This window comes from Euprymna scolopes, chromosome 26, assembly GCF_053919585.1.
Source record: "Euprymna scolopes isolate OS-2025 chromosome 26, ASM5391958v1, whole genome shotgun sequence".
NCBI classification, from domain to species: Eukaryota; Metazoa; Mollusca; class Cephalopoda; order Sepiida; family Sepiolidae; genus Euprymna; species Euprymna scolopes.
In genome coordinates, this window is record NC_136507.1 from 95,751,748 (window position 1) to 95,771,042 (window position 19,295).

At 34.1% G+C, this 19,295-nt stretch overlaps 1 protein-coding gene across 1 annotated transcript in view; it reads right to left on the bottom strand.

Moving 5' to 3' along the window:
- LOC145248285 (dynein axonemal heavy chain 5-like) overlaps positions 1-19,295 on the bottom strand; it is a 280,837-nt gene that overhangs the window by 218,307 nt on the left and 43,235 nt on the right. The window contains 5 exon segments of the mRNA XM_080110158.1: positions 526-624; positions 4,805-5,001; positions 6,873-6,984; positions 10,389-10,616; positions 13,797-13,931. Coding sequence (XP_079966284.1) covers positions 526-624; positions 4,805-5,001; positions 6,873-6,984; positions 10,389-10,616; positions 13,797-13,931 — 771 coding nt within the window.

The following is a 19,295-nucleotide window of genomic DNA, read 5'->3' on the forward strand; positions in this document are numbered from 1 at the left end:
TGTTAATTTTTGGCTGTTTAGCTCTTATATACAATGCTTCCAATACTTTTAGTTTTTTTACGTTTGGATTCATATGAATGATTTTCAGACAAAAGTTATGAATTGCACAATACAAAATAGAAAAGAACAATGTAATGTCTTGATGCTTATAATTCCAGGAATGTCGATTTGTGACTATATAAGAGAAAAATAAACAACAGAAAAAGAAGAAAGTAAGTACAGCAACGAGCGTGATTTGACATCTTGACACCTATTGGTCAGCAAGCCACAGACCAACCAACCCCTTCATCTAATCTCTCCCTCCTTGTCAATGAACTAGAAGCGTAATAGTAAATAAAGCTTATACTTTTAAATCTGTCTTTGTGTTGATTTTGAGAAAACCGTGTATATATATGATATAAATTATATAGACATTCAACAACACAACATAAAGACAATAAACAAATGTTCATATTCGCATCACATGAACATGTTCAATTGTTGTACTCTCCTAGTTCAACTGTAGGATCAAGATATTATATTTACCATTGAACAACCCTGAATGATTCGAGCCAGACAGGCTGGTTCCAGTTCAGCAAAACACTGAATTTTTCTGTAAAACTGAGCTACAGTATTTGCCAATCCCTGAAATTACATATGGAAAAATAATAGAAAAAATAAAATACATAATTTAAATAAATATTCATCTATTTATTTCTGTCATATCTGTGTATAAACAATTACTTACAATCTCACAGAATATATAATAGAAATATACATATGTGTAATGTGAGTCTTAAATGTCCTCAGAGTAAGAGTAGTATAGGGAGATGTGTCCAGAACATGACACTTTGATGGTAAGATCACGTTGAAAGAATGGATGTGAGTTCTTGGGTTAGTCGGTGTAAAATAGTTTAGGTAGCAGGTTCAGTTCACAGGGGGGGGGGGATAAGAAAAATATGAGAGGAAATGATAAAAAAGAACCTGAGAAAGAGGGATAAATAAAAAGCTGGGTAGAGTTAGGTTACCTTGGAAGTCAATTTCTTAAAACTGTCAAATACATGCCAGTATGTAAAACGGATGTTAAACCGAATATGATGATGATGATGACGATGATGATTATGATGATGATGATGATGACAACGACGACGATGATGATGATGACGACGACTATGATGATGATGACGACTACTATGATATGATGACAATGATATAATTTTGAGAAGAGATTTTAATCTATTATGTTAAACTGAATATAACGATGATGATGATGATGATGATGATGATGATGATGATGATGATGACGATCACGATGACTTCTATATGATGACAATGATATAATTTTGAGAATAGATTTTAATCTATTATGTTAAACTGAATATAACGATGATGATGATGATGACGATGACGATGACGATGATGATGATGATGATGATAATGATGATGATGACTTCTATATGATGAAAATGATATAATTTTGAGAATAGATTTTAATTTTCCAAACCTACAGAAGATTCAGGAAGCTGCTGCCAATCCTCACATTTAGGTACATTTTCTTCAGGACTTGGAGCAAGATCTTTTCCACTTGTGTTTGCTCTGCCATCTTGCATGGCAGTGAAACTTGGGCGCTAAATGCTTCTAAATTGCAGCTTAATGAGCCGTGTCATGATTACGTAGATGTGCAGCAGATAGAATCTCATCAGAAGGCTCGTACTAGTGAGATATGGGCTACCTTATGCACTCAGTGTCTCAGTTAGTTTTTCCATATGCAGCATGCCATATCTTGCATCAACCCAATAATAGACATGGATACCTCAGGTACAAGTGTGTGTGTGAAAAATTATGGAATAAAAAAATTGTATGTTTAGAATCAAATTAATGCTTACCGGTATATAAAAAAAAACTCCAAATAGTTAATAGGAAAATTCATGCTTAAGTGAAGCAATATTTATACGATAGATTATCCGCTCAGCTAATTCGAAATCAGAGAATCGACTCAACCATTTAAACGTAATGCAATATTCCAGCCTTCTTATCAACAAACTTTCGGTATAAGTGCACTTTAGTTAACCGGAAGTATTTTTTGTTTTCATTTTCAGAAGAGGTTTATTCCCGTAAAGAGAAGACAATCCAAAATTAACGCTTATTTTTTTAATCAAACTTTTATGGTAATTCAAAACAAGTTCATGAAATATCACAACAGAAAACATCAAATAATTAAACATTTATTGAATTAAATTAAAATTGAAAGTAACGAAATATCACGACAGAAAACATCAAATAATTAAACATTTATTGAATTAAATTAAAATTGAAAGTAACGAAATATCACAACAGAAAACATCAAATAATTAAACATTTATTGAACTAAATTAAAATTGAAAGTAACGAAATATCACGACAGAAAACATCAAATAATTAAAATTTAATTGAATTAAATTAAAATTGAAAGTAACGAAATATCACAACAGAAAACATCAAATAATTAAACATTTATTGAATTAAATTAAAATTGAAAGTAACGAAATATCACAACAGAAAGCATCAAATAATTAAACATTTATTGAATTAAATTAAAATTGAAAGTAACGAAATATCACAACAGAAAACATCAAATAATTAAACATTTATTGAATTAAATTAAAATTGAAAGTAACGAAATATCACAACAGAAAACATCAAATAATTAAACATTTATTGAATTAAATTAAAATTGAAAGTAACGAAATATCACAACAGAAAACATCAAATAATTAAACATTTATTGAATTAAATTAAAATTGAAAGTAACGAAATATCACAACAGAAAACATCAAATAATTAAACATTTATTGAATTAAATTAAAATTGAAAGTAACGAAATATCACAACAGAAAACATCAAATAATTAAACATTTACTGAATTAAATTAAAATTGAAAGTAACGAAATATCACGACAGAAAACATCAAATAATTAAACATTTATTGAATTAAATTAAAATTGAAAGTAACGAAATATCACAACAGAAAACATCAAATAATTAAACATTTATTGAATTAAATTAAAATTGAAAGTAACGAAATATCACAACAGAAAACATCAAATAATTAAACATTTATTGAATTAAATTAAAATTGTTAAAAATGTAACAACATGTTTCAAGATAAATTTTATTTAAAATTTATTAATATAATCAAAATAATTTTTTAAATCAATTCACAAATAAACGAATTCGTTTAGAATGTTATGAAATGGTTAAATGTATTTTTATAGAATTTTTCTATTTATTCATTCATTCATTTATTTTTTTTTTGAAAAGATAAATTTCTTTAACTAAATAAAATAAAAGGTCTTGAGAAATGTACAAGACATTTTCTATATTTTGATATGTATCAATTCCGATTGTTTTCCTTTGATGTTAGTAAACCTCTTCCAAAAACAAAGAACAATAAAATACTTCCGGTTAAATAAAGTGCCCTTATACCGAACTTTCTAAGCTTCTATTTCAGTTTATTTAGTTTGAGCTCAACTGATCAGACATCTAAAGACTGACCTTAATTCAATACGGCATTGCTGAATAAGATATAATTTTTCTTATAATCTGTCATGGTTTGATGGGGTATTAATTTCACTATGGCATCTATTTTTTTCTGAGAGATGGATGGCTTGAGAAAAGGGGTGTGGTGAATAGAAAAGTAAGAGCATTTTTTGTGGAGACTGGATTGCAAGAGACGGCATCAGCAATAATAGCTAAATTCAATAATGAGGGAGATTTACTTCTTTAAATTTTTTTGTCAATAAATTTCAGTGTAGACCGTATTCTTTATTTACAAATCGGATCAGGTTACACGGTAGCTGAAACAGAAATGTGCTTAAAACAATTAAATATTAAATTCGACACACTGCTGCGAAAACTCACTACTCCAAATCTGGACGCTCTGCTATCAAAAACTCGACTCCAAATCTCAACACTCTATTGTCAAAACTCAACTCTAGAACACGACGCATTGCTGACAATACTTGCTACTCCGACATCCAAATCCAAAATCAATCCTGTCTCTGAAAAATCAGGCTTTTTATATCCAACCGGAAGCATCACATTTGCATGTTATGTGACAATTTCGTAAGCATATAAAGAGAAAAGGTGTTTCATTTTTTTTGTCTAGACGGAACTCTACAGACTGCATACAAACAGGTTTGTACCAATTTTTTAAGTTCTAAATTATAAAAGAGTAACTTATTTTGTCTTTGGTAGCATTTTAGACCACAAAAAATAAATAAATTTTGACCTGACACAATTTCGATGCTTATTATTCCTAATAAAAAATTGTAGGTACTTGTGCAGTATAATGGAATTTCGAACAAATTCATTTTAAGTAGATACACTACCACGTCCTTACGTATCATGTCGAAATTAGTATAAATTAAAAAACCTGAGATCCGGTAGAAGATATGTTAGATCTATTTTTCACAAAAAATCATAGACATTTTCTATTTTTTCATCAATGGCGGTTTTCAAGGGACGCAAGGGAGATAAGTCAGTTTGTCATACAGAATTGGTTGCACAATTCTTCCACATTGAAACATGCAATAAAACTTGATACTTTGATAAATTCTATTTTTACTTGTAATTATTTTTCCACTGGAAAATTTTTTGTAATTTTTGGAATTTATATTAATTTCGACATAACGCAATAAGTATGTGTTAATATTTTTACCTGAAATGGATTTGTTTGAAATTCCATTATACTGCACGAACAACCAAAATTTTTCACTAGGAAAAAAGAAATGTTGATTATAAATACAAAAAAAATTATAAATACAAAAAAAAAAAAAAAAATTACCATTAAAGTTTCTTTCTTGCCTACTTCGGTTGGTCCAATTAGACAAACACCTTGGATATCATGAACTGCTTGGGAAATGGTCAGGAAACATCTATCAGTGGTCGGAGTGATAATAATTTTGGGATGGCTGCCACAGAATTCGCCACCATAAGGTATTTTGTTGTCAAGGATGACCAGGTGTGGTTTCAGAATGTTGTCTAAGAAAATAAAAACAAAACAACTATCAGATCATTTTTCTGAATTTTTAAGATGGGGATTGATAATTTGCATAATTTTGATTATTTAGACTACTGTTCTCATCTTACGTGTTATTTGTACAATGTAACTACTGACCTTCAGGTGTATCAGGTGTTTACAAGGACCCGTGGCGTAATGGATAAAGTACTAGATAAAATTCAGTTCTAAGTAACACTCTTCTGGATATTGAAGGTTTAATGCACACGGCAGGTGAGATAAAGAATGCAATTGCGAATTACTTAAGACTTCTACTAGGTCATGGCTGACAAAATGAGAGCATGATACCTCAGTGGATTAATTCCATGCAAATTCCTGAATTTGACAGATTCCTGAGTCTGACAAGACACACCTTAAGAAGGTCGGAGGTTACATCGGCTGAAACGCTGTGTGAATAACACTCAAAAACAGTAGTCCAAATTACTCCAAATAAAACAACTATCAAATTATTATCTTCTGCTTCAAAAATCGATACAATAAAGTGGGTGATAGCTTAGAATTATCACGAAATTATTTTTCTTGGATCAGATCGAAGTAATCTCCTTTGAATCATTACTAGCCAACAATAGAATACAATCTTCTACTAAACAAAAAATATATCTAATTCTATTCACATGCAAATTTACAAACCGGATATCTTTATCTTTCGATTTTTCTCTTTTCTAGGAAGGATTTGATTATGTTAAGTATTTGTCCAGAAATATCATATAATTGAATTTTCATGCCGGATCTTGTTAGTCTTTGGATATATCAAAGATTATGCCTTATCTAGTGCATGGTTTATGCGTTCAGAGATGATTGTTAAAATATCCACGGTAGTAATGGGCTTGTCTAAATCCACACTGTTAATCAGAAAGAAGCTTAACAGTTAGAAGATAGTAGACTAGTGCTTAATAGATTAACAACTCAACAGTTTTAGTGAAGAGGAAGAGGAACTAATGCGGAAATAATTGAATTCTTAAGTATTGGTACCATAAAGGCAATTTTTCAATTATCAGGGAAGCAAGACTCAGCAAGGCATTTTTTAAAGAGTTCGGAGAACATAGGGGATAGCTCAGCAGAGCATTTCTTGATTAATATAGCAGCGATTAGATCAGGCCCACACGTCTAGGTTTTTTCTATCACAAAAAAGGAATTACTTTCATTTTTTTTTTTTTTTTTACATGGGGGTCACCACTTATCAAGGCCCGAAGGCTACTCAGGGATAAGGGTTATTGCATGTACAGTAATCAATGAGATAGTATTGTAGTAATCATTAGTATTGGGGGTTTTGATAGAGTGTCTTACTTAAGGGGGCGGTTTGTCAGGAGTTTGTTTATGTTGGACTTGAAGACATCTAAGTTGTAGTCAGGTGGGAAACAGGCAAGCGGCAGAGAGTTCCACTGGCATGCAGTTCTAAGAAAGAAGCTTTGCTCATGGAATCTACATTTGGATTTTGGCACAGATAAAGAGTGGGGAAAATTATTGACAGTAGTTTCAGCCAGACGGGTGTTTCTCGTGAAAGATTGGTGAGGGGGAGGACGAGGGATTGAAGCTCAGACGAGCACCTGCCATGGAAATAACGATAAAACAAAGACAGACTCGCAACGTCTCTTCTGTGGGAAAGAGGTTGCAGGGAAGAGAAAAGGGCATCTGTCTGTAGGGGAAATTTCTTGCTCGATTCCTAATCAGTTGGATATGATCTAACTGAATTTCCACTTTTGAGTGGCTGTCACAACTCTTATAAAATGGTAACATTGATGTGATCCAAACATGTAATCATTTGAACACTGATAAACAGTATTTCTCGAACGAGCCACTATTTTTTAAAAGTATTTTTTTTAAATATACCTACCTGCATCAGGAAGTAAATAACATTTTATAGTTCGTCTCCATTCAAAATCTGAGCATTCTTTAATTTTTCTTTGGAAAATAGAATCCAATAAATCACGTAAGTAATTAGTTTGCTATAAGTAAAAAGAAAAAGAAAGATTTTAATAGAGTTTAACACATAACCAACAGACACAGCATAATTGTAAAGCTTTGAACAAGTTTAGCTCATTAAAGACCTCACAAAATTAAAAATTTTCATACCCATAACTTCAGGCATGTAATGTGTATTTTCGTTCAAATTTTTACCAAATCAAAATGAAGTACAGAGCCTGTTTAAGGCTGGCTCGGACATACCCTAAGATTGAATTGCCAACAAAGTGTTCCAATGGATCCACGATGGAAAAAAAAGGAAAACCAAAAATGAATCAAGAAAGATTTGATTGAAATGGGAAAAAACTGAATGGATGCTGTGGTCTAGATTCAGATCGAAAACGATTGTATACTTTACTAAATTTTGTCTATACGCTTCCAGGACTGATTCATAACTCCGGTGTATGGCTGCTTCTATAACATTATAGTCAGCACAATCTGATGCCGAGAGGGATGCATATGTCCATTAAACTTTCAATTTTGCCGTTATGTGCAACAGATAGCATCACCAATTCTCTGCAAACAACGTCTACGTTTACTTGGACATTCCCTAACATTGGATCCATAAGAATGGCCAACCAAATGCTTCAATGAATTTCTGATTTTCCATCAAGAAAAGGAAGATCAAAAATGAACTGGAAACAGACAATCGAGAAAGATTCGTTTGCAACAGGAAGAAACTAGAAAAACGCTGTGGATCTGGATTCAGATTGAAAGAAGTCAGAGGGACGCGATGGCCCTGGCTCCAGGCCAAAAACGATGGTATACTTTTACTATCTCATGTGTCGCAGGAAGCGGGAGTTTCTAAGTAAAAAACTATTAGCCATAGAACCAATATCATCAGCATTCATGAAACTTATGTCATTGTCATACAAAGTAATGTTGTTTTGTATATTGTCAATCGTCATTGTCGTCAGACAACGTTAATTTCAGGTCAAGTAAAGAAAGCATTAAAAGGTCACAAGTATGTTACCTACCCCATTCCCCCAAAATGGAACCCATTGAAACGTGAATACAACAGCACTTTGAAACAAACTTTCTGCCGCTTTTGTCTACTTCTTATTCAAAAACTTTAAAACTTATAAACAAACTTTGATCTTTTCTAAGTATATTTGAATATTTATGTTGTTTGTTGAGTTATGTTTTCATCTATCTCTTGCATTCGCCAATTTGACTACACGTATATTAATTGTGCTATTATTGGCACTTTTCAAGGGCGTTATTACCTTTGTAGCAAGGAGCGGTACTAAACTATGTTCTCTCAACATTTAAAAATGAAAAATTGAAGAATTAATTTTCCCATGCGTTCAGTCAATTCGTCATGTGTTCTTCTCTGCCAAGGAAAAAATGTTCACCTTGTTTATAAGGATAAATTGCATTATTTAAATTATACAGATAACTGTTCTCATCTTGGATGTTATTTTTACAATGGTTTGACCAATATAATCTCGAACTTTTTTCTGATGCATCTTGTTGAAAACAAGATTATTTCCGGGCTGTTGGAAAACTGCTTCTGTGGTACCAGTATTCTAGAATTCTGGCGAAAGAACTGACCCATTAAATTATCGCCCTATTAGCCTCCTCCCACTTTTTGCCAAAATATTTGAGACCTTAATTAACCATGCTCTAGTTCATCACCTTACAGATGCTAAACTTCTGACCGACCAACAATATGGATTTAGACAAGCCCGTTCCACGGCAGACATCCTCACTGTAATCTCTGAACGCATATACCATTCACTGGACAAAGCGGGAGAGGGCAGAGCGGTAGCTCTAGATATATCTAAGGCTTTTGACAGGGTATGGCATGAGGGTCTCCTCAGGAAGATTAGATCATACGGTATCACTGGTAGAATACTTAACATAATTAAATCCTTCTTAGATAAGAGAAAAATCCAGGTTGTCCTCGACGGTCGTACATCTAAACAATATGATATAAATGCGGGAGTGCCCCAGGGATCTATCCTTGGACCTCTGCTGTTCCTGATATTCATAAATGACCTCCCCGACAAAATTGCCTCTGAGATGGGTATATATGCTGATGACACCACACTCTATAGCAGGCACGACAGGAAAACAAATGAACATATATCTAAAGTAATGGCAGAAACACTAGAGGATGACCTCCAATCAGTAGTGGAATGGGGACAAAAATGGATGGTCACGTTCAATGCCGCCAAGACAAAACTGGTTTCATTCAATAATTACAAGAAACCTTCTCTACCACCTATAGCAATGGCCAACGACTCTTTATCTGAGAGTACGTCTCTCAAGCTCCTTGGCCTAACGTTCACAGGAAACATGAGCTGGAACAATTACATCGAGAGCATTGCCAGGGCCGCTGCGAGGAAGGTGGGCTCTCTCTACCGTGCTAGAAAATTTCTAGCACCCGAAAGTATCCTGTACCTCTACAAGGCCACTATTCGCCCATGTATGGAGTATTGCTGTCATATTTGGGCTGGTCCATCAGCTACTAGTCTCTCGCTCCTTGACAGGGTTCAAAAGAGAGTCGCAAATCTGATATGCCCTGAACTGGCATCTAAGCTTCAGCCTCTGTCCCATCGTCGAAACGTTGCATCCCTCTGCCTGTTCTACAAGTATTATAATGGTGAATGCTCTGATGAACTGCAAGCACTTGTGCCCCCACGACGTAAACACCCTCGACAGACCCGACAAGCTGCAAAATCCCATCCCCACACTGTAGAGATCCCTAGATGTAAAAGATCTTTCTACTCCAGTAGTTTCTTCCCCAGAACTGCTAGACTTTGGAATTCCATTCCAGGTCACTGCTTCCCCAACTGTACTGACATGCATAAGTTCAAGTGCAACCTGAACTAACATCTCGCTGCCCAAATCCCTACATAGTACCCCAGTAGACGTTTCCCCTGATAGTAGCCCCCTACACCAAAGTGGCAATGTGCCTTGTTTGGGGTGAAAAGGTAAAAAAAAAAAAAAAAAACTTACCCTTAATCCTGACCTTACAATGCTGAATATTTAGCAACGAGGCATCAAGTACCACTCTTTGAGTTTTTGATATGTCTGGGCAACCCTGTTGGCATTTTCTGGTTGGGGCACCTTAAGCAGTTCACAATAAGCTAACTCCTCTCCAGATGGGCGAATGGTCGCTTTATAGAAATATAGGACACTGACAAGTGTGATAAAGTTTCTAGTATGTTAAAGGAAACTCACCTTCTTTGCAGCAGCTTTGGTAATGTATTATTTATTCCACTATATGTTACTTGTGGATGTTAGACCGAAGAGTTTGATTGTTGGATTCTCAAGTAGAGTGCTATTAACTATGACACTCGGTGAATAAAATTATACGTAGATTTATCATTAAATTAAAATGTTTTACTGAAAAAAAATACATAAATAAACGGGTACTGACTGTGGCCAAACTTTCAAGCCGAATGTGCTGAATGGTTGTGCTTTTAATTTCTTTTTCCCCTTTTGCCAAAATCTTGTTGAAGGCTGAATAGATTTTAGTGCTGAGACAATGGAACTTTTTGTAAATAATTGCCAGGGCTTTTCGGTCATATTTCAGCTTCTGGATTCCACTCTCTATTTCCATTGACCAATAGTGAAGGGCTGACAAATGGCAGATTTGAGTCGGATACTGGAAAAGCAAAAAAAAAAAAAAAATGACAGTCATTATTATTACCAAAAATAAACATAAAAAATTCCAAGGCGTGGTTATTGCAAAAATTGCAAACAAATGAACAGATGAACGATTTGGGGCAATTTTACCCCATAATTCTTTCTAGAGGGCAACCAGAGTTATCCCAGAAATCCGTTCTGGCAAAAATTTACTTTCACCATGACTAATGTTTGTGCAAAATTTCAAGACATTAAAGGAGTGGTTATTTAGAAATATCCAAACAAATGAAAGAACAAACGATTTTGGGGCAATTTTTCCCATATAATAGTCCTTCGTGGAGAGGGGGATACCAAGTTATCCCTGAAAATCCGTTCTGCCAAAAATTTACTTTTACCATGACTAATGTTTGTGTAAAATTTCAAAAAGTCCAAGGCATGGTTATTGAGAAAAGTGTGAACAAATGAACAGGAGTGACTTACTAGGCCCAATCCCTCCTTTGTTGGGGGGGGGGGGATAATCATAGAATAAGAAGAGGGCGTAGTTTCCAAATGTTTTTCATTTAATATTAAAAGTAGAACGGGTTTCAGCAATATCGTCTGAATGCAGCAAATAGATGTTTTATACCATTTTTAATTATTTCGTTAAAAATACACCAATTTCATTGACTAATGAGCATAGAGTGAACATTGCATTCTATAATGGAAACTTTCTTTTACTGAAAAAGTTATTGTGCTGGATAAAATATGTAATCCATGAAGTTAATTGGAATTTTCTTTAGTTTATGCAAAAAACAAATTAAAAATTTTCGTTATTTACTAGCTGGGTAGAATCAATGCTATAGCAATCTAACTTCGAGAATCTGACTAACATTTTTTAAAAATATTATATATTTCCTCTAAATTTCTTCAGGATTGCAGAATTCTTCATGCTTCTATGTTTAGAGTTTAATTACTTATATTACTTAATAGCACTCGTCTATCTACAACAACTGTCAACAATTTCATTCGCTCTTTATCTGTGCCTAAAACTAAATAAAAATTCCATGAGCAAAGTTTCTTTCCTAGAATTGCCCGTCAGTGGAACAAAATATTGTGGAGTTGCTTACTAGCTGATTATAGAATGGTAGTTTTCAAGTCTAATGTAAATAAGTTCTTGTTGAGACGTCCTCTTGTACGATTAAACCATACCAAAGTTCCACCATTACTGATCATTACGATGTTGTCTCACTGTCTTCCTAACACTCATTAACCATTATCCTAGAGTGAGCTCTGGGCCTTGATAATGGTGATCCCAAGTAAACAAAAATAATAAGTGAGGATTTTAAAAACTCTGATACATGGAGTAAAAGGGTTAGTTATTTGTATTAAAACTTCTACAGGGTGGAAAAATAAAGTTGTTGCCTTAAAGAAAACAACATTACAGATTTATCTTAAAAAATTTATTGTAAAAGTCAATTCAGGTAATTTGATTATGTAGTAGAGCTGGCATCTATTCAATGTAGCCGTATTCAGGGTCCAGAACTGAGAGCATGCTTTTTCCACAAATGCCAGTGGGAGCTCGCTGATTACTCGGCAGATGCAGGCGATCAGGCTGGCTTTGATGTTGTTGGAGGTCATGTTGGTGATGTTCTTGACATATGACCAAACAAAATAGTCTAGCAGGTTCAGGTCCTGCTGCCGCACTCAGGGTTTGCCAGTGGCCATCTGATTGTACCATGGGATCACCACACTCTTCAGCACATCCAGGTACACTTTGGTGTTGACTTTCAAGCCGACTTTGAAGATGTGAGGTGGCATGATGTGGCTCTCACTTTAAATCGTAACTGTGGGTCGTCTGATGTGTTGAGCTGTGCCCTCAATTGTTGAATTCTTTACTTTCATCTAACATTTTAATAATCAAACTTTTTCTTTTCATTTTGATCAATTGTTTTACAAAGAAACGCAGATAAACAATTAGTCTTGAAAAATCTTTCTTTTTTTTTTTTTACACACTGCAAGATTTAAACCTATTCTGTAAAAACAGACATCAGAGCAGATACAGCAATCGAGAATTATGTAGAAATTAGAATAAGAGGCTATCTGCTTTGCTCAGGCTTTAAATAAATCACCCACTAGAACCCACCAGTGGTTGTCAGGATCTGCCAATGCCCACTACAGCCCAAGGTCTCACAGTGCCAGCCAGAGCCCAGATATGCCTGCTAGAGCCCGCAGATGCCCGCCAGAGCCTACCAGTACCTTAAGGTGATAGTAGCCAACTTAAAAGAGCAATGGCTACGATGGATGACAGTGCTCATCTATTGAAGACAAGCGATTTGCCTGCCAGTTCTAGCCAGTACCCGCTCCTATCAAGAATCGAACGTAACTACCTGAAAATCACTGTTAATAACCGTAATAACTGCCAGTAACCAACAGTGCCACCATTGGATGCCAGTATCATACAATTAATGACAGTGAATGAATATTGAAGATAAGCCATTTCATTTCAGAGCAGTCCAATGAGGCTCCACAGTGGTCATGATCGATAGTGACCGACAATGATCAAATGCAAGTAACCGCCCAAAAATGTCAATAACCACCAGGACTCATCATTGAAGACGGACAATTTCATTTTGGAGCAATTCAATGGAGGCTGATACTGGTCATGTCGACATTGAATGCCGAGAACCAACAATAACAGGCATGAAATCGAACAGTGCCCACCAGTAAATGCAAGTAAATGTAAGTAACCACCTAAAAACATCACGAGCGGCCAGTGACCATCAGTGCCCACAACAGGTATCCAGTGACAATCAATAGATGTCTCACAGTTGAAGACAGACGATTTTAGTTTAGTGGAGTCAAATGAAGGCAGACACTGTTCATGGCTGCCAGTGATTATCAGTTGTAAAGGCAGCCAATGCCAACCAGTACCTGCAACTAATTGCCCCAAACCAATACTAATCGCCAGTAACCCCCAGTGCTGACAATGACAGCCAGTGGCTTCTGCTAGCTGCCACTGCCAGAAAATGTCCAACAGTGAAAGCCAGATAATTTCATTTTGGTCATGGCTGCCAGTATCCACTATTTTCCAGGGTTGACAAACGTAATTATATTTGTTTTCAGGAGTGGGGTGATGTTACAAAATAAGTTCTTCCACTGGGCAGCGCCAGTACATGGGGCCTGCTAGTAAAAAAAAATGAATTGTTTACCTTGCACTCACCTTTTGAATAAGTTCTTCAAAAGGCAGATTAATCTCTACCTCTCGTGTTGCCCTGAGGCTCAAATCCCCAATAGTTTCAGACACCGAGATTTTCAATTCGTTCAACCATTCTTCCACATTGTCTCGAAGAAGAACCTGAAACAGTTATCATTTATACATAAGTTACATTTCTTTGACATGTGACTGCATTATTATTAAATATTTGTAAGTCAAATGTGGTCATAGAAGAAAAAGTGAAAGATTGTTACGTGAATGCATCTCCGTATAGTTTACAGTGAAAAGTATGTTTATATTTTTATTAATGGCATAAAATCCACCATCACAAATGAAATATCTCCAATAAAGAAAAGAATAAGATAATTAAAAAAATGGTGAAAAGAATGATGTATTATCATTTATTTTTATTAAGGACCTAAGCATTTAAAATAATCTTACATTGATTTAAAATAGCATTTTTTATTAAGAATATAAGCTGTTAAATGCAAAGGTGATTAATGAAAAATGGATCCATGTTAAAAAAGTTCTGAACCAGAATATGTGCTATTTGAAAAAAATCTAAAGCAATATATATTTTTATTAAAAATAAAGGTTTAAGATAAAAAAGAATTAGCTAGTCAGACTCAATTATTGACTTATCATCTTAATTGCTATCAATGACAAACTCTAAAAATCCAATAAGATAATTTTAGATACTAGATAAAAATCTTTACTAAATTATTTTAAAAAAAATGAGTTTTGTGAGAGTTGAATTAAATTAAGTTGGTATTTTTTGGTTATTAAATTAATTGGATAATATTTAAAATTAAGACTTAATTGAAGCAGTTAAATTTAATTGCGATGACATGTAAACGGACGTGATCATGTTTCATAATTTTATTTATATAAATACAAGTTTTCAAATTTAACATCATAGTGATTATCAAAAGAGTGGAAGTTTAATGGAATTTAAGTTTTAAGTTTCCCCAAAATGTTAGGAAGTGATTTACAAAAAGAGGAAAACTATAACAAAAAAAGGGAAACAGTTGATCAACAAATAAAAGTATAGGAAGTGAGGTGAGTAAAAAGACAATGGGAGGAAGTTGTTCACCAAGGCACACAAGGGCCATCTGAAATAGGATTGTTAATCAAGGTGTAGCAGTTACTGAGATAAATGACTAGACATAGAGGTCAATATATTTAGAGTTGGTTTATAGAAAGTTTTAGGAGTGAGAGAGTGTTTTGGGACAGTTTACAAACAGTCTTTAGTTTGTGATAGTTGAGGATAGTGTCCAGCTTGAGAAAGTTGATGGTAGGTTACGGCTTGGACTAGATCAGGAGAGCTTTAGGAAGTCAAGATGAACTGATATTTACTGGCAACAAAAGGCATTTGATGGACACCTAAAATGTGGACATTAGCGTCTAGAGGTTAGTTTCCTGTGATGGTGTCATGCACACATCCAGATCGCAACTGATATCTATGGACTATGTAAGTATTTTTATGAGTTTTATGTTTTTCGTTTTTATATATACTTTTTGTTTTGAAATAGTTGATCATCAGAACAAACACATAGGAAGTGAGGTTAGCAGAAAAACAATGAGTGGGAAGGTGGTTCACCAAGGTACACAAAGGCGATTTAAAATAGGATTGTTAATCAAGGTGTGGCAGTGAATGAGGCAAAAGATCGAACATAGACGTCAATATATTTAGAGTTAGTTTACAGAGAGTTTTAGGAGTGGGAGTGAGATTTGCAACAGTTAACGAATTTCCAATTTGGGACAGTTGATGTCAGATTGTGATTTGAAGCAGATTGAGATTGTTGTGTAGTTGGTGGGTGAATAACATATATACATGTGTCTTCTAGTAGTTAGATTGTATATACGTGTCACAGTCATCTATATGACGTGTGTGTATATGTGAGTTCGTCTATGACCGCCTAGCGTTGTGATCGTCTAATCTAAAGTTTGTTTGTGTGTGTGTGTGTGTGTGTGTGTGCGTGTGTGTGTGTGTGTGTGTGTGTGCATTTAAATACAGTTAATGACGGAACAATATTATACATAAATACCTTTACAACACAAACGACGAATAACACTTATTTTGGGTTTGAACATCTGGCCAATCAGGAACATATCTGGTCCATCTTTGGTCTTGTTTGATGAAAAGCTGCAGTAGAAATTCTTCCCAAGAAATGACAGAGCTTTGGATTTTATTTTCGGCAACTTTTTATTCGAGAGTGATCTTCCCTTTTGCAAAGGTGCAACGCTAATTTTGACTATCGCCATTTCTGACCCCCTCTAGTTGAAGCCATCGCGATCTCAAGACCATCTCTATCCTTCTCTCAACTCCGACTAATTTCCACGTATCTCAAAAAGATCATCTCTCCCTCTAAATGACGTCATTAGTACACGTCACTAAGATAATCACGTGATGTTTTTACTTGTCATTATTTCTAAGTTGCCAACTAAATTGTTGATAACATTTTTTAAGTTACATTGCTAAATTAATGTAAATAAATATTTACTCTAAATATTTTGATTATTCTAAAATATTTTAGCTGACAAAACTTTTGGCTTGAATAATCATAATAATCATAATAATCACGAGAGCACGGTCAGAACGAGAATGGAAGATGGAAGAGACGGAAGGAATCAGTTCCTTTTAAAAATTACAATAAGTCGCATAAATGTCATCAGAATATAACATGTGTTGGTTTTATTACAAATCAACTCTTTTAGGTGTTATTTAATGCTGAAACAGAACACCTATTCTAAGCAATATATCATATACTAGCGAAGTTACTCGGCGTTGCCCGGTGATAGCGGGGGAGGGGGGGAATAGCATGGATAAAAAAATAAAAAAATGTTTAAATATGTGTAACATTTTTTAATCCACCTCCCGTTTACCTCTCCTCTTTCTTATATTTAACCAAAAAAGAGAAAAAGAAAGCTACCGAGAACATACAGAAAAACAGCAATGTGACTGACTGTTTGGTTTAATTGAAGTGTTATTATTAACTAAATGTGAATAAGATAAAAAAAAAAAGTGAATTGTTATCGCCCCCATTTCCCTCGTCTTGCATTTATATGGCACCTGGTGACCCAAGAGAATGAATATTACAGTATATATATATATATATATATATATATATATATATATATATATATATATATATATATATATATATATATTTGCTACTATCAGAAAGTCAGGGGCGCATTGCTTTTTCTTACTCTCAGCCGGACGTACACACACACACACACACACACACACACACAGAATTTTTACTTTTCTTTATATAATAAATAATTAATTGCACACGAATTGCTATTTGAAGAGAATATATATTACAGTATTTTTTTACTATCAACATGTCAGAGATATTAATGTAAGGTTTGTAAGTGTATCTTTAGTAATTTCTAAAGTAGTTGTAAGTGTACCTTTAGTAGTTTTTAACTTTTAGCTGGACACACACCGAATTATGTAATAATCTATAGTGATAATTAGTAATTTTGTACATCTAAATACAAGGCTAGCTTAAAGGCACCTAAAATTCAAGGACCCGTGCCATAAAGATATTTGCCGAAATTCGGTTGTAAGTTACACTCTTTTAGAGATTAAAGATTCAATCCTCAGTACGATTGATATTAAGAATACAATTGCAAATTACTTAAAACGGAACGAGAGCATGCTATCCCTGCGGACTTAATAAAAGGTTCCGTTCAAAACTGCGTGCAGATTCCTGAGTTCAATAGAAAGATTCCCGAGTTCGACAAGATTCATCTGCAGAAGGTCGCAGGTTACATTGGTGAATGACACTCGAGATGAGAACAGTATTCCAAATAATACAAATTATCAATCGTCATCTCAAAAATTCAGAAACACAAAAATTACGACTTTCTTTTATATAGATAATTAATTAAACAAAAGTTGCTATTTTTTTTACCAATTACTGGAAGGAAATTGTGCATCACACCTTTTTCAACAGTGGAATCGATAGGACTTGAACTCCACTCTATATAATTGAAATAAAACACCATGTATACATTTGGCTTCCTTTAGTGTGGTTATAATACGTTGGCATCTAGTGTGTAATTATTTGCATTCTTGAACTTGGTTCTTCACAGAATCAAGTGGGAATGACCTGCGAATGTCCATTAATTGGAGAGGAATCAAAGTTTCAGGTAAAAGATTTGAAGCGTTCAGTAAACAATGAATCGGCCATTTTCTGTTTATCTTGGCGCTCAATCGTTCAGTTCAGATCGTCAAAGCAAACACAACAACATCTCTATGTTTGATTCATTCCTCCTTTTGAAATGTTATCAGATCATTTGTGTCAAGGAGGAGGACATTGTTCGAGGATGAGAGGGCGAGGGTTTTGTTAAAACAGATGGTTTTCATTGTGCTCGGAAGGAGTGGGGAAGCTCTGTAGTTTTACTGCTTTATACTTCTTACTTTAAATGCCAGGAAAAATTATATAGTTAAGCTTTAACACGAATAGTATTAACAGTATAAAAAGGTGCATTAAATTAGATAAAATTAAAATTTCGTCAAGGTTCCACTTTTAAAAATTTTTTCTCTCTCTCATATATATATATATATATATATATATATATATATATATATATATATATATATATATATATATATATAGTGGAAATGGTAATTAATAAAAACTGAAGAAAGTGCTCAATGCTGTTGTAGAGCAAATATGCGTTTTATTTTTTATTACCGTATCTTTCTGTTAAGTTACATTATTGTTTCAGCTACCCGGTCGTTTTTTGGTCGTCTGTAGCTTCCTCAGACTTTTACAGAAAGTAAAATATATATATATATATATATATGGGTGCCCGACGTTTCTCGGGTATTTGGAGGTGTATGTTGAGCAAAAAAAAAGAAAAGAAAAGCGGTCAATTTTTTAAAACTTTAGCCCCTATTATGACCCCTTAAAATTTATAGTTTTAGGCTCAACTCAAGTTATTAAGTTAGATCCATGTCCAACGAACCTATATCTAAAATTTCAAGTGTGTAGACTCAAAATTGTCGGAGGAGTTTGGTAGAGTTCTCAAATGTAAAATCGTTGAAGTTTGACCCCTTAATCACCAAATTTCTAGCCAAAAACCGATCTTATCGATTTTCCCAAATCTCAGTACCCTGTATATGAAATTACGGGTCTGTAGACTAAAAATTGACAGAGTTATTGCGTAGGGAAATGTACACAGACACACACACACAGACACGTTCACTTTTATAGATATATAGATAGATATATAGTCTTGGAAGTTTCTTTAAAACCTTTAAAACTATTTAGAAAAATGTCCTTCATTGGAAAATTGTTTTGTCAGTAACTCAATTATTTTCCTACATCGCTGAATAGCTTTACTTACATGAACAAACAATAGCACCAATATTCTTAAAGGGATCATCAGTTGTTTACCATGAAACACTGTATCGTAGTAAACAACTGATAATCTCTTTAAATATGTATATTATAAAGCTCGATGTAACTACAGAGCATATACAAA